The 15043-nt window shown below is 63.6% G+C and overlaps 2 protein-coding genes across 2 annotated transcripts; both read left to right on the top strand.

Annotated features, from left to right (window-relative positions):
- The first annotated feature begins 473 nt into the window (after nucleotides 1-473).
- On the top strand, nucleotides 474-10033 carry LOC309886419 (cAMP-dependent protein kinase inhibitor beta-like). The gene is made up of 5 exons (XM_082777276.1): nucleotides 474-533; nucleotides 7328-7418; nucleotides 8155-8282; nucleotides 8529-8680; nucleotides 8759-10033. Exons 4-5 carry the CDS (start codon nucleotides 8536-8538, stop codon nucleotides 8839-8841), a joined length of 228 nt encoding a protein of 75 aa, XP_082633402.1. The 5' UTR covers nucleotides 474-533; nucleotides 7328-7418; nucleotides 8155-8282; nucleotides 8529-8535; the 3' UTR covers nucleotides 8842-10033.
- A 1369-nt stretch (nucleotides 10034-11402) lies between these two features.
- Nucleotides 11403-14763, top strand: FABP3 (fatty acid binding protein 3). Its single transcript, XM_082777787.1, has 4 exons — nucleotides 11403-11563; nucleotides 12276-12448; nucleotides 14265-14366; nucleotides 14468-14763. The coding sequence occupies exons 1-4, from the start codon at nucleotides 11491-11493 to the stop codon at nucleotides 14519-14521; spliced, it is 402 nt and encodes a 133-aa protein (XP_082633913.1). The 5' UTR covers nucleotides 11403-11490; the 3' UTR covers nucleotides 14522-14763.
- The last annotated feature ends 280 nt before the right edge of the window (nucleotides 14764-15043 follow it).

Here is a 15043-nt window from a genome sequence, read left to right as displayed (position 1 = left end):
GGCGGCGGGGGGGGCCCGGTGCGTGGCGGCCCCCCCGTGCCGCGCGTGGGCCGTGCGGGAGGCGGCGGCGGCGGCGGGGACCCGCGGCATTGTGCGGGCGGCTCCGCGCCCTGCGCCCCGGGGGGGCTGGGGCGGCCCCTCGGCACCGGCACCGGCACCGGCAGCAGCACCGGCAGCGGTGTCCAGCACCGGGAGCAGCACCGGGAGCAGCTCCAAGCAGCAGGACCCACACCGGTACCGGCACCGCCATCGGAACCAGTCCTGACAGCAGCATCAGCACCGGCACCAGTAGCCACACCGGTATCAGCATCAGCATCGACACCGGCGTCAGCACCTAGATCAGCACCGGCATCACCATCTGCATCAGTATTAACACCGGCAGCACCGGCAGCACCAGCATCAGCACCCGTATCACCATCAGCACCAGTATCACCACCTGCATCAGTATCACCACCTGCACCAGCATCACCATCACCACCAGTATCAACCCCAACGCCAGTACCGACACCGCCGCCGGATCCTGCACGGCCCAGGTGAGCAGCAGCTGGGTGCTGGGTGCGGGTGCTGTGGGTGCAAGGAGGCCCCGAGCCCAGGCTGGGTGCTGGCCCCTCCGTGGCAGCAGAGCAGGGCCCTGAGAGGAAGGAGAGGGGGGTGCTCAGGGCATGGTGGTGCTCTGGGGAATGGGGGGTGAAAGTGGGCAGCAGGCTGTGGTGCTGAACAGGGCTTGGTGGTGTCACTCAGGGGTCCGGTGGTGTCCCCCATCCTGCCCGGAGGCTGGTGGCTCCGGGGTGGCTCTGGGTGAGCCACGGTCAGGTGCTGAGCACGGTTCATCCATCCCGGGGCAGCACCTCGGGCCCATCCTGGCCCCATCACCCCCAGCTCCCTCCTCCTTGGCAGGTCCCGGGCTCACTGCCATCCCCTCCACCCCGCTCCATCCTCACCTCTGGTACCTCCAAGCCCCTTCCAAGCACCCCTGCACCCAGGCTGAGAGCAGGTTCCCCCCTCGGGGACGGGGAGCTGGGGGAGCGCAGGCAGCGGGAGTGCTGGGACAGCAGGCACGGGCTGAGCACCGCTCCCCTGCTCATCCCACACCTTCCCCTGGGCATCAAGGCATCCCCTCGGGACCGAGGGGTTTCCCCAGGGACAACCCCTCCTTGCTGCCTTCAGGGCAGCACTTTGGCAGGTTGCTCCCGTGACTGCTTGGATCGGGTCCCTTTGGCCCCTGGAGCTGGCTCCTGTCCCTTGGCTGGTGGCAGTGCCACCGAGGGGGAGGCAGGGGCAGGATGGCTGCTTCGGCTGTCCCCTGCCCCCCCAAGGACTCACAGCCTGTGACCTTGGGGCTGTCCGCTGAGCGACACCTCAGCCCTTGCTGTCACAGGGGTGCCCTCCCTGCCCCAATTTGGGGTCCTCGGGAGGTGGCGGGGACATGGGGATGCTCAGGGGAGCGGTGGGAGGTGGCAGCACATCCCCTGCTGAAGGAGCACAACGTCCTGGTGCCCATGGTCACAGCCACCACTGCAGGATAGGGCGCTTTGGGCTGTGGGGTGCTGCCCTCGGTGCTGCCCTGCCTCCACACACACGGTGAAGGACGCCCCATGGTGTCACCGGGATGGGGACGGGGTCCACCACCCGCTCTGACCTTGGCTCCTGGAGCCCGTGTCCCTCAGGCAGGTGGCTCGGGCTCAGCCAAGTCACAGCTGCTCCGGCTCCGCTCCATCACCGCTGACAGCACGGGGCTGAGGATTTCAAACCATGCCTTTGATCCCAGATCTCTCCCCTCCCTGGCTTTCAATCCCTTCCCTGCCAGCTCCCGGGGCCGGGCAGGCAGCACTGGGGATGGCTCATGCAGCGGGGAATCCCAGAGATGCTCCCTGCACCCACGTAGGGGGAAGCATCCGCAGGCTCAGCCCACCTCCGTGTGATGTCTCCCTCTCCGTTCCCACCCAAAAGAAGCCAAATCCGTCCCCCCGAGGGGATGCTGCCCAGGAACGTGACACATAGGACCCCTGGGATGGTTTCTACCTTCCTTCTTGGGTGAGTTGTGTTGGGAAGGAGAAATCCTGCCAGCTACCAGAGAGCGGGTGGGCGCACAGCCACAGGGCTGGCACGCACAATGGGGTCCCCAGGAAGCCACAGGTCCCAGCTGCAGCCCGCGGCCCCACAAGCCGTCAGCTGGCTGTGCTTCCCAAAGTGCCCCAAATCCAGGCTCCTGCACGTGCTCTGCTGCTTTGTCACAGCCAAAGAGCCCGCTCCCAGTTCCCAAAGCACCCAGCTGAGCAGCAGCACCCGTGGGCTGAGCGGGGCTCCCCATGGGGTGATCAGCCCGGTTGGGCCAGGAGCTGGAGTGTTTTTGGAAGCAGGGTCCCCAAAAGTGTCTCTGGATTCAGCAGATCTGGGGATCTGAAGGAAGGGGATCCTGCGGGGCGGGGAGACCTGTGTGGGGCTGGGATGGAGGCAGCAAGGCGGGGAGCCCCACCTGCTCCCTGGATGTGGTGCAAGTGTCAGCGTGGTGCTTGGGGATGGAGGCACGGTGCATCACTGCTGGGTGTGCTCACCCCAACCTGGCTGCAGGGAGCAGGGAATGGTCCCCAGCTCCGGGACTGGGAGCACAGTCCCCTCCTGGTGACCACAGCCCGTGGCCAGAGGTGTCCAGCACAGCTCCCTGGGGAGGACCCAGCAGCTGCCAGCCCAGTGGGTGCTGGCAGGGAACAAAACCAGGCTGCAAAGCACCCAACATCTGGGTTACAATGAGCATGGGAACCAGGAGGAGAGGCTGTGAGTGAAAGCAGCATCGGGCTGCAGGAGTGGGGATGGAGAAAGGGGGTTTGCACTGGGAGAGGCTCCGTGTGTCCCCATCCCCTTGGATCGGGTCCATTGGCTCTGGCAGGAGCAGCTGCTGAAGAGCCATTTGCCAAGGAGGGAGCCTGAAACTGCTAAAGAATGAAACCAATTTAGATGTGGGTGACACGTTTATTATGTAAAATTACAGTTTGTACCGTCGTCAGAGCAGCTAACTAAAGGTTACAGTGGGAGCTGTATTACTGAGGGCTCAATCAATGTAATTACCTCCCATTAGATCACCTTCTTTGCAACTGAGACGTGGTGGAAGGGAAGCTACAGGAAGAAATTCCTGTCCTCACGCTCTGTCCTCCTCCAGACACACGGCTGTGCCAGCAATTAGAGGTCATTAGCTGGTGGGGGTGTAGGCAGGGCTGGTCTCAAGCCCTGAAAGACGTCAGGGGCTGGCAAAGCCCAGGGTGTCCCGGGAGCAGCATCCATCCTTCCCTGGGGTGAGGACATCCCCAGATGCTTTCAGAGCCCGGGAGCTTTGGGAATGGCCGCTCCTGGCCCTGCTGCTTTTGTGCAGGTGGGGGGGAACCCACAGAGGACAGGGGGAACCAGGGGTGCTGCAGTCTGATGAATAAACACGATGCCCAGGGGCAAGGAGGCCACTTGGCACCATCAGAATTCATCGATGCAGGGATGTGGTGCCAGTCCTGATAAGGGATGGGGTCAGCATCATGCCTGGAGTCTGGGGGCAATGATTTCAGCCAGCATGAGCCCACTGAGCCAAAAACCTTTTGAGGTCCCCATCCCCAGCTCCCGAGAGATGGGGCTTGGTGGGGGACGGCACTCAGAGTCCTGGGCTCTGCTTTGTGCCACGGGGCCGGGGGCTCACGTGCTGGGGTGTGTGTGTGCGTCCTCTGTGACTGCATCCCTGGGTGCCCGACTGGGACACACCCAGACAGAGCCGTGCCCTGTCCTATCAATAGTTAGAAATTATTAAGAAGAGCACTTCTGAGGAGGAACCAGGGAGCATCTCTCATTCGGGATCCCCGGTGTTTCCAGGCCAGCGCAGGCACCCTTCATCTCGCAGGAGCTGCTGCTCCCGCAGGAGATGACTCAATTTTATCAATTTATGAACTTCTAGGAAATCCTGTCTCACAGGTGCTCAGCAGGGCTCTGTTGGGATTAAGCTGCTGAGTTCCCCCCAGGCACTTTTCCTGCCCCAGCCTGGTCCAGCCCGGGTCTGCAGGGAATTTCTGCAGCCTTTGGGGGTGGTACTGCCCCATAGTGTAGGGCACAGACATGAACGTATCGGGGTCTGCAGGGCTGGGGGATGCCTCTGTCTCATGAAAGCATCCAGATTCATGTTGGCAGCATCTGGGTTTGCCCTTCAGATGCTCAGGGAAGCTTTGAGTTGGGATGTCGGCGAGCGCACGAGCTGGTCTCACTGTTCCCCTCGAGCAGGACTTGCTCTGATTTGTGTTTTCAGCATTATAAGCAAAAGTGACAGTTTATGCAAACAGCCTGGAATCCTGTCTGGAGAGACTCAGGTTGGATTTTTCCTGGCTTTAATGAGGGCATTAAATAGAGCCGAGCTTCGCTGTCAGCCCCGAGCACAGATCCTGGGACGGAGCCACAGAGCAGCACCACAGCACTCGCTGCTCCGCGGGACCCGGTGGATTTCGGCAGCACATCACCGCCTGTGCTCACCTCCGGGGTGGCACCCAGGGGTGGCAGAGGATCAGGATAATCAGCCTCCCATCTCGGGGCCCCTCATTCTCCCTGATGGCCCCGTACCGGTTCCAGGTGCCAATACTCCAGCAGCCTCCAGCCGGCAGGTGCACGCGGAGGAAGGTGGAAGATGCCCACGTAACCAGAGTGTGGTTGGGGTGGAGTAATTCAGGACTGCTGAATTAGCAGGGATGGGAGGGAGCATGCAAGGGGTCTGGAGAGGAAGATCCCCTAGATGTGGTCCTGCCTGCCTGCGGGAAGGGAGGGGGAAGGAAGGAGAGGGTTCCTCCAGGTGAAGCAGAGACACTTTGGCGTGCCCAGAACTGGTGGGGGAGGCAAATCCCCCAAATTCAAGCACAAGCAGGAGCCCTGGAGATAAAGGAGAACGGGTCACGCTGCAAGAATGGGTGTAAAATAGCCGGGCAGCTATTTCTCTCATTTTTCTAATTCTCAGGCTGGGCAGCAGTTGGGGTAAGCTCACGGGGCCGTGGCTTGATGCTTTGGGACCACACTGGGGCAAAGGCACCAGATCACCTCCCCAGAACCCCGGGACCAACTTGCTGTGGGAGATCTCCAGCTCTCCAAATTGCCTCCAGTGTTTAATTATGGCCAGCTGCTGTTCCAGGCTCCAGGGGCTGCTGGGTGGGCTCAGATCAGCCCCGTTGGGTTTTGCCTCCCACTGATTTTCCTGGCCGATGCTCCCGTTCTCTTCTGATACGGGGCAGCTCTGTGCTTCCCATCTTGCAGCCCTCACTGGTGTTCAATGTTATGGTTAATGAACCCTTCCCATTTTTAATTGTGCTCATCATCTCCTAATAATCTCAACATCGTGGGGTTGTGGTGGATTTTTGGAGGCTCCTGGTGGGCTGCAGCTTTTCCAGCCTTCCGTCCACCAGAGGACACAACGCTGACCCTTTCCTTTGGAGCTAAAGAGTGTGAAAAAAACTCCTCAAAAGGCAACCCAAAAACCTTACATGGCCCAAACCCACACTTCCAGCTTAGTAAATGATCCGTTAACCACTTAGAACTTAAAAAGGAAAATCCTTATGCCTGTGATTAAATGAATCCCTCTTAAGGGCAAAACTCCACAGCCGAGGCTGTGATGCCCTGGACACCCCGGATCATTTATTTTATGTGCCCTGAGGGGGGGAGTTGTGTTTGGCAGCGACACAGCCTGGATAGGATTTGCCCATCCTTTCTGTTTCCCTGTGAGTTTTATGATCCTTGGTGCTTCTCATAAAACTCCAGCACTGCCAGGGATGCTCAAGGTGCTGTGTCCCCGTGCCATGTCCTCCCTCCACCCCACCCAAGCATCCTCAGTTGCAGCCCATCTCTCAGGGGGATTAAAACCTATTTCTGCACCACCCTCCTCTATCCCATTAGGGGCATTACAGCGTGAACCAGCAGCCCCAGGACCTCCCATGTGACTCCCGAAGCCTTTTAAAATAGAGGCCACACTAAGCCTCACAGAAACATCCCTGCTCAGAGGGGAAATCCCACTGCAGGGCGGTGGCTGGGGTTTATGCAACGTTATTTGCCCTGCAGTGGGGTTAATTCCCTTCCTGTGGGGCTGGGGGAAGCTTTGGGCACGGGGCAGCCGTTGGCACCTTGGACCTTGCTCCTGCAGGAGACACAGCACAGGGCCGGGCAGGATCCAGCCGGGTCCTGAGGGATGTCACGGCACGTTTCTGCAGCGCTGGAGCCAGCGAGAGCCGCGGGGGCTGCCGGGAAGCAGCTTTGATCCAGCCCTGCAGGGCTCCTGTCTGATGGGATGTGCCTGGCTGGGCAGAGAGAGCTGCTGCGTGTGCATGTGTGTGTGTGTGTGTGTGTGTGTGTGAGCAGCGTGAGGGCACGTGCACTCGTGTGTGTGCATGCATTTCTGCATGGTGTGCATGCCTGCATGCATCTCTGCATGGGTGTGCAGGTGTGCATACATCTCCGTGTGTGCACTGCGTTTGTGTGCATGCGTTTGTGCGTGCGTGTGCATGCTTGTGCACACCCTCACGCTCACACCGCCCCGCTGGCCGGGACGTGAGCAGCCAGGCCCTGTTCCCAAATGGTTGCCAGGGCGACACAGCGGGTGCTCCCGCACTGCCAGGGATGCTCCTGCACCAGCTCGGATGCTGCAGCCGTGTGCCGGGGCTGGAGCAGGGCGCTGCTGGGCTGGCGGCTCCTGCCAGGCAGGGCACGGAGCTGTGGGATGCTTGGTGTGGGGTGAAAGAGGGGAATTTGGCCACGTGTGGTGGGATGAGAAGTGCTGTGAGCCAGAGGTGACACTTCTCTGGTGCTAACAGCTTCTGGCAGCAGCCTTGGTGCTGATGGAGGGGTGCACAGGGGTGCCAGGGTGCACCATGCATGTACATACGTGGTCCATGGGGCACCACTCGTGCACACACGTGTGCCAAGCATGCACATACATGTGGCACAGTGCTCCGTGCATGCACATTTATGTGCCAGAGGGTTCCATGTGTACAGAGATCCAGCTCAGATCCATATGGACGTGTACATCCGTGTGTATGCACACATACATGCACTCACATCCAGCAGCACAGCCTGAGCACACACACACACACACACACACACACACACACACACACACTCACACACACGCAGCCACAAGGTGCCATCGGTCGTGCCCATTTGCAGCCCCAGCCCCTGCCTTTATCACACGTGCACCTTGCTCCCGTGCCTCGGTTTCCCCATTTGAAAGGGCCCGGGGTTTCTCGTCTGGCCCTGAGGCAGTGCAGGGCTGGATCCTGCCCCGTGACTCACAGCCCGGGTTAATCATTCACCTTCTCCTCACCCGCAGCCCGAGCTGGGGTCACTCATCCCGCTTGCTCCCACGGACGAGGGGACTGTGACTCGCCGCCCGCCCCAGAGCCGCTCCGAGGGGCACAGCGGTGAGTTTTCCTCGGGGCAGCAGGGCTGGGGGACAGCAGCAGGGCTCCTGGGCATCGCCTGCTCCCCCCTGGCACAACACCGATTCCAGGGGGAGGGAAATCCTGAACTCACCCCATGATGCAACACCCAAGGGGAACATGGACTGGTGGAGGAGCTGCAGGGAGGGGGACCATGCCCACAAGGTCACCTCCTGTCCCCAGTGCTCGTCTGCAGCCCCAGCCTGCAGAAACCCTTGTGCAAAAGCCCCAAATACTCCTCAGTGCTGAGCAAACCTCCCCAGAGGGCCTGGCAGCGATGTGTGCCAGGCCGGCCAGAGCTGATGTCCCCCAGCTAGCCACCTCGGGGGGGTTCAGAGGGGCTGTCTGCAGCAAGAGCTGCTCCCCGGGGAACACTGGGGGGTTCGCTTTGTGCGTGACCAGGCTGGGGACAGCGCGCCCTTCACTCCTGGCTGAGCAGCTGGTCCCTCGGTGCCCTCTCTGCCTCCATTGTGGTTGCACCTCCCAGCCAGGTGCCACCTCCCTGTCCCCAGCTCTGTTCCCCATCCCTCCCTCCCTCCCTCCCTCCCTCCCTCCCTCTCTGCCACCCCCTTCTGCCTGCCACCGAGGTCTCCCTGCCCTTTACTCCCCATCTTGCTTTGGTCCCTGTGAGACATGCAGGAGGAGGGTGCTGGGTGCCACACAGCCTCCCCCCCCCGAGCCAGGGGCTCTCGCTCACCCTTTCCTCTGCCTCCCACAGGTTGGAGCAGGGGGGGACCCAGCCCGCAGCCCCCATCCCTGTGCAGCCCCTGGGAGCCGCAGGCCGGGGCTTGGAGCAGCACCCAGGGCACCGCAGAGACGCAGCCGGGCCAGGCTGGAGGGCGCCCGGTGAGGATGCTGGATGGGGACGTGGTGGGGAGGGCGCCCGGTGAGGATGCTGGATGGGGACGTGGTGGGGTGGAGGGTCCCGGACCCCTGAGCATCCCCTTCCCCCGTGATGCTGCAACCAGGGGGGCTTCCCGTGCCCAAATCTGCCAGCTGGGCGCTGGGGATGGGGCAGCCCCATGGGGAAGGGCTCGCTGGGTCCCCACCACCCCACGGGGATGCTGAGCGGAGGGGACGGTGTCTCTCCAGGGCTAGCATGACCGAGGTGGAGCCAGTGCTGGACTTCGCATCCTCCGGGAGGACCGGGCGGCGCAATGCCCTGCCCGACATCCTGGGCTCGCCGGCAGGCGTCAGCCCCTCCGACCTGCCCCTCAAGCTGGCCGAGATGTCCCTGAGCGCAGGTGGGTGCCGGCAGGGCCGGGGGTGATGTGGGGGGGATGCAGCGGAGCCGCTCACCGCCCTCCTTCCACCCACCGCAGGCAGCTCCCAGGAGATGCAGTCACCTTCCACGGAGGTGCCCCCGCCGCAGCCCCAAAGCCCTGAGCTGAAGGACACGTCCTAACCCCGTACGGGGCCGCGTTTCTGACCGCCAGGAGAAGGGAGGCCGTGGAGCACCACCTGGAGCACCAGCCCAGCTTTCCTGGCACGGCCGGAGCCTGGTGGCCCTCCCTGGGCACCATGCGGCCACTGCATCGCCCGAGCCCCGCGGGAGAGGAGCCGCGTGGGGACCTGTGGGGACCAAGGGAAGCTTCACACCCATGCCGGGCGAGGACGGGGACGTTTGCCCTGCGGGAGGACAGTTTTCTGCCATGGCACATGCTGAAGCACGCGGAGGGGTTGCGCTGGGGGGGATTTTCTCCTCCTCTCGGCAGCAGCCGTGCCAGGGGGGCTACGCCAGGAGCGTGACAAGCAGCCCGGGGGGGTTTGTCTGAGTGTGTTGTTCACTGTGATGTTTTGGGTACCACGTCCATGTCCTGTCCTTTTTCCAGTGATCCAAGATCTGTTTTTTTGTTTGTTTTTTTTTTGTTTGTTTGTTTGTTTTGTTTTGTTTTTGTTTTTTTACTTTTTTTAATTGAGGATACAGAGGGGGGGCATCAATGGGCTGGAGAACACAGCCCCCCAGCAGCCAGCACCTCGCCAAGGGGTCCCCCATGGAGCTGGGCACCCCAGGGTGCTCCTTGCCCAGGGGGAGATGGGACCTCGGTTCCTCAGCTGCTTCTGCAAGTCCTGGGCACTGGGAGCTCCTCGCAAAGCCATGCTCTGGGAAGGTGACACCCCTGCCATGGGCTGTGGGTGATTTTGGAGGGTGTGAGCACAGTGATGCTGTTTTGGGCATCCCCGGCCCCGCTCATCGCCCTGTCCCTCCTACCAGGGCCACCCGCAGCACAGGGGCCATGCAGCCTGGCCCCAGGGCTGGTGGCACGGCCGGGACAGGCACCCAAAGCTGTTGCTGTGGGACCAGCAAATAAAACCCAAAGCCCAGATCTGCCCAGAGCCAGGGTGGGCGAGGGCTGTGCGGGGTGGGTGGCACCCAGAGCCACCTTGGGTGTCTGTGGGCATGGGTGGGTGCCTGGGGGCACGGGCACCAGTGTGTGCGGGCACCTTTGTGCACCCATGTGTGGGTGTGGGCATGGGCGTGGGTGTCAGTGTGCAATAAGGCATGGGGGCCTCTCTGGGTGGCTGCCCGTGTGTGCACATCCACGTCTCACGATCCCACTGCCTCGAGGGAAGGCTGGGTGCACATGAGGAGCCCAGGGCAGTGCGGATTTGGCACACTGGTGCCCAGGGACAGCACTGGGAGGGGTGGAGCAGGGACGGCCCCCTGCTCTGTTTGTCCCCTCCAGGCCTGTCCCCATCCTGTGGCACCAGGAGCGGGGTGTTCAGAGAGCGCTGAGCCCCATGGGGGGCGGCTGGTCGACTCCCCGAGGACTGGTTTGGGTAATAAACTGTGCGCATTATCCCTTGTAGCCACGTGCTGTGTGTTCTCCCTCCCCACGGGGGCTGCTGTCTGTCCTCCCCAGGGGACAGGGGCTCCCGAGGGCAGGGGCTCCCGTTCACAGCCCTCCCCGGGGCCCTTGGGAGGAGGCTGAACTTGAGCCCCCGGCTATTTTTGGGTGTCTGCAGTGACACCTTGGGGCCGGGGAAAGGGACCAAGTGTCCCTGGGTCTCACCCAGACCTGGTCGCTTTGCCCCTGATGCCCATCGCTGCGCAGTGCAGGGGCTTGGGGACACCCAGCATCTCCCACCCAGACCCCAAACCCCGTGGGCAGAAATTGGGCAGGAGGTGCCTGACCCCCCCAGGCTCTGCCTTCACCCTGGATGTGTCCCCGAGGTGTCAGCCACCCCCACGTGGGGAGATCCAGCAGGGGTTTGGCTCTGGGCTGGGGACACTTTGACCCCAGGACCCCCGGGGCTGTCACCTCAGGGCACCGCTGGCAGGGACAGGGTGGCACAGGAGGCTCGTCCCCCCGTGAGCTGTGACAGCTGAGCCCGGCCGGGCGCCCAGTGGGGCAGGGGACACAAAATCCCACTGCCACAGCGATCCCTGGCACGCTGCAACTGGAGCCTGAGGCAGGGGGGTGCGGTGGGGCGTGCCACGGATGTCACCGGCCCCGTGGGAACAGCGAGGCACGAGTGGGGACCCTGTCCTGGGGGGCAGCACCCACGGGGCTGTAGAAATATAGGCATGACCCCATCGGGGCTGGGGCAGATTTGGGGGTCCAAAAGGCGTTAAATAGGAGGTGGGGGGGAAGCGATGTGGCTCTTCTCATCCCCAGTGTCCCCCCACAGAGCCCCGCTGCGATCACCCGCAAGCTCCCCATGCGGGCACAGAGCAGGGCCGGGGGCACGGTGCCCCCACGGACACCCGGCCCCAGTCCCCGTGCCTCAGTTTCCCCACTGGGGGCTCCCAGCACCCTCAGCACCCCGGCGCCCCCCGCAGCCCCACGCGCGTTCGCGACCGCAGCGTGCAGGGGGGCGCCGTGCCCGGGGGGGGCCGGGGGGTGCCGGGGGGGTGCGAGGGGTGGCGGCTGGCAGCGGTGCCCTTCCCCGCCGGGGTATTTCTGGAGCCCGTGGCCTCTTCCCCATCATGTGATGGGGACGGTATTTAAGGAGCCGGCGGCGCTGGGCGGCAGCTGCGGGCGCGGCGGCGCGGACGGGGCCGGGGCCAGGGCCAGGGACACGGGGACACGGGGACACGCGCGACCTCGCCATGGTGGAGGCTTTCGTGGGCACCTGGAAGCTGGTGGACACGGCCAATTTCGATGAGTACATGAAGGCGCTGGGTGAGTGGGGGGCTGCGCGGCTCGGCAGCCCGGAAATCGCTCTTTTTTTTTTTTTTTTTCCCCCCCTTTTTTCCTTTTTTTTTTTCCTTTTTTTTTCCCCCTTTTTTTTCATTTTTTTTTTTCCCCACTTTTTTATTTTATTTTATTTTTTTTTATTATCGATTTTTTTGCTCGCTTGCACCAGCCTCCCCACCGGGGTGTGGCCGAGGGGCTCGCTGCCTTCTGCGGGGCTGTAATGGGGGGAAATAAAAAAATAAAATCAAAATAAATCAAAACATAAATGGGAGAGCCCAGCCCGGTGCCGTGCGGGGCAGGGGGGATGGGAGCGGGTGAGGACCCCCCCGGGCAGCCCCCATCCTCCGGCGGGGGTGCAGGGGGTGTCCCCGGGGGGCGCAGGGGGTGCCCCCAGCCCCGGGCAGGGTGAGCCCGCAGCCCCGGAGCGGTCCGGGGGGGGGGACACAGCAGCTGCCCCCCGCCCTGCTCAGCACCAGCATTGCCAGCTCCTGGTGCAGGATGAGGCCCCGAGCGATGCCAGCACCCCCAGAACCCCCCCTCCTGTCCTCCCCTCCAGCAGGTCCCCCTGGGGGTGCGGTGGGCAGCAGCCCCGTGCCCCCTCCCAGGAGCGAGCAGCCCAGAGAGGCTCTGGGGCTCGCACGGCCGCACCCTGCCCCAACGCCTCACCCCCCCCTTTTGCATCGTTGTCCCCCCCCAGGCGTGGGCTTCGCCACCAGGCAGATGGCCGGGCTGACCAAACCCACCACCATCATCGAGGTGGCGGGCGACAAGGTGACGGTGAAGACCCAGAGCACCTTCAAGAACACGGAGATCAGCTTCAAGCTGGGCGAGGAGTTCGACGAGACCACAGCCGACGACAGGCACGTCAAGGTGAGGGCTGCGCGCTGCCTCCAGCCCGGGGGTCTCCTTCCCTCCCTCTTTTTTTTCCCCGTTGGAGCCGTGGCCCCCAGGGCCCTGCCCTCGCCCCCACGTGCAGCAGGGTTTTTGCGGAAGGCGATGCCGCAACCGGCACCCAAAGCTGCCAAGACGGGTGGCGGTGTTGCGAAAGAGATTCAGGGGCCCCCGTGGGGCTCGTTGGATGCAGAACGCCTTCCTGAGCCGGGGGCCGCGGGGAGGAAGGCGCGAGGGCTGGGTGCAGGGGGAGGACGGGGTGAAATGGGGCGAGTGCGAGCAAGGCGGTAGTGCCGGGCAGACAGCCGGCTGCACGCCCCTGCCCTCCGCCTTGCTGCTCCGCTCAGCCCCCCCAGGGCTGCCCCTCCTGGGGGGGGACCAGGGCAGCAGCAGAGTGCAGGTCTGGCCCCTGGGAGCTGTTTCCACGCACGGCTTCGACTGTTTACAACCGCCCTACCTGCTCCGTCTCGTGACGGCTCCGCAGCGAGCGTACGGCCGCTGTGCTTGGGCTGGTGGAAACTATGCTAAAAGCACTTTGGCTGCTGCTGTGTGGCAGGGACGGGTGTAGCAGCCAGGGACGTGCCCTTCAGATGCCCCTCGGCCGGCGGCCAGAGGGCAAACAATAGCGGGGGGGGCTGGGGCTGGCAGCCCCCGGGCAGCTGAGCAGGGAGCTGATGTGCCGTGGGGTGCCCTGAGGCCAGGAGCAACCAAGCTGGGGGGGTCCCAAGAGGTGTGGGCTGCGGGGCTGTGGGGCACACCTGGGCTGTGGGGCACCCGAGCTACTGGAACATCTATGCAGTGGGGGCACCCAAACCACGGGGAGATGAACCATGGGGATACCCAAGGTACTTGGGGCCCCAACCCACGGAAGAATCCACGCCATGGGCTGCAGGGACCCGAGCCATGGGGGACAGCGAGGTGTAGGGGGCCCCTTGCAGCATGGGGACACGAGCCATGGGACAAGCCAAGCTCAGTCCCTGGGCGCCCAATAGCGTTCGCAAGGGAACGAGAGGCTGCAGGGGCTGGGGCAGCTGGGGACGTGCAGTCCCCTGGGCTGGAGCTGGGAAATGCCACCAGAAGCCCCGCAGTGCCACCGAGCACCGGGGCAGCACCGCGGGGAAGGGGGACAGGGTGGGACGGGGCCAGGCAGCCGCTGCCACCGCGCGTGCCGAGCTGCCCCGTGGCACAGCCGAGCCCGCTGTCACGCTAACCTTGGCACCGGCCGGGCTCTTGGGGCTGAGTCAACAGCAGCGGCTGTGCAAACAGCAGCCCGGATGAGCAGGGGCTTGTTCGCCAGCTCGGCCCCCCCCAAAAGCCCTCGCCAGCCTGGGGGGGAGGCAGGGCTCCGGTTCAAAGCACCCACAGCCGCGCGGGTCCCTGCGCCGCCCCTTTGATCGCCTCCGGCAGCGGAACCAGCGCGGGAGTGGCTGGGAACAGGTCCTGGTGCCCCAGATCCAGAGCAGGATGTGGCCCTGGGCAGGGAGGGCAGGGAGGGCAGGGAGGGCAGGGAGGGCAGGGTCACCGCTCGGTGCCCGTGCTGGGGCTCTTGGTGCCCTCCGCTGCGCCGGGGGCAGCCGGGGCCACGACCCAGCTGGAGGCCAGGGCAGGATGCGGCCCGCGCTGTCAAAACCAGGTGGGTGCCAGCACCAGGGCAGGACCCAGGGCTATCAGGACCCCGAGCTATCAGCCAGCGCCCAGAGGCACCCCAGCACTCCTCCGGCTGCAGGGATGGGGCAGCTGGGAGCGGCAGAGCCACGGACACGAGGGTCACGGCGGTTTTGCTCTCTCTCCGCAGTCTGTGGTCACGCTGGATGGAGGCAAACTGGTCCACGTGCAGAAGTGGGAGGGGAAGGAGACATCGCTAGTGCGGGAGCTGAAGGACGGGAAGTTGATTCTGGTAAGGAAATAGAAAGGATTTTAGACCCGGGGCTGCACAAGCCCCCCCTGCACGTGGTGCAGCCCCCGGTGCTCATCTCCCCGCTCCGTCTTTGCCCCCAGACTCTCACCATGGGCAGCGTCGTCTCCACCCGCACCTACGAGAAGGCGACATAGGCGCCGAGCCCAGCTCCCTGCCCGTCACCCGGTGCCGGATCCATCACCGAATTGCCTCTGTCCCCCCACGCGGCGCACGGCTCGCCGCGGGGCCGGAGCCCTCCGAACCCCTCGGGGCCGCGTCGCCCCGATGCTGCGGTCTCGGGGCTGGTTGGGGTTGGGGTGTTGTGTTTCTTGGATTTTTTTTTTTTTTTTTAATGGAAGAATACACGTGGAAAAATAAAAACAACGTTGTTACAGCACTGTGACTGTGTATGTGGGGAAAAAAAAAAAAAGGCTTTTTGGCACACAAACCCGTATCGCTGTCCCCTTTACCCCTGTGCAGCATGTGCTGCCTTCTCCCAGGGCATCCATCGGTCTTGCAAACACCTCACCCACAGCTCAACCATCGTGGGGGAAAAGCCCAGCGTCAGCCACTGCCCAACAGACAGGACCCACACGAGCCCACTTTGGGATGAGAACTGCAGCCCCCGCTGTGCTACACACCTGGGGTCTCTGCCACCACGGCAGCAGTGCCAGATG

Source organism: Aythya marila (genome assembly GCF_965140915.1).
Source record: "Aythya marila genome assembly, chromosome: 22".
NCBI lineage: Eukaryota > Metazoa > Chordata > Aves > Anseriformes > Anatidae > Aythya > Aythya marila.
The sequence above is the reverse complement of the archived record's forward strand: the minus strand, read 5'-3'. Positions and strand labels throughout refer to the sequence as shown.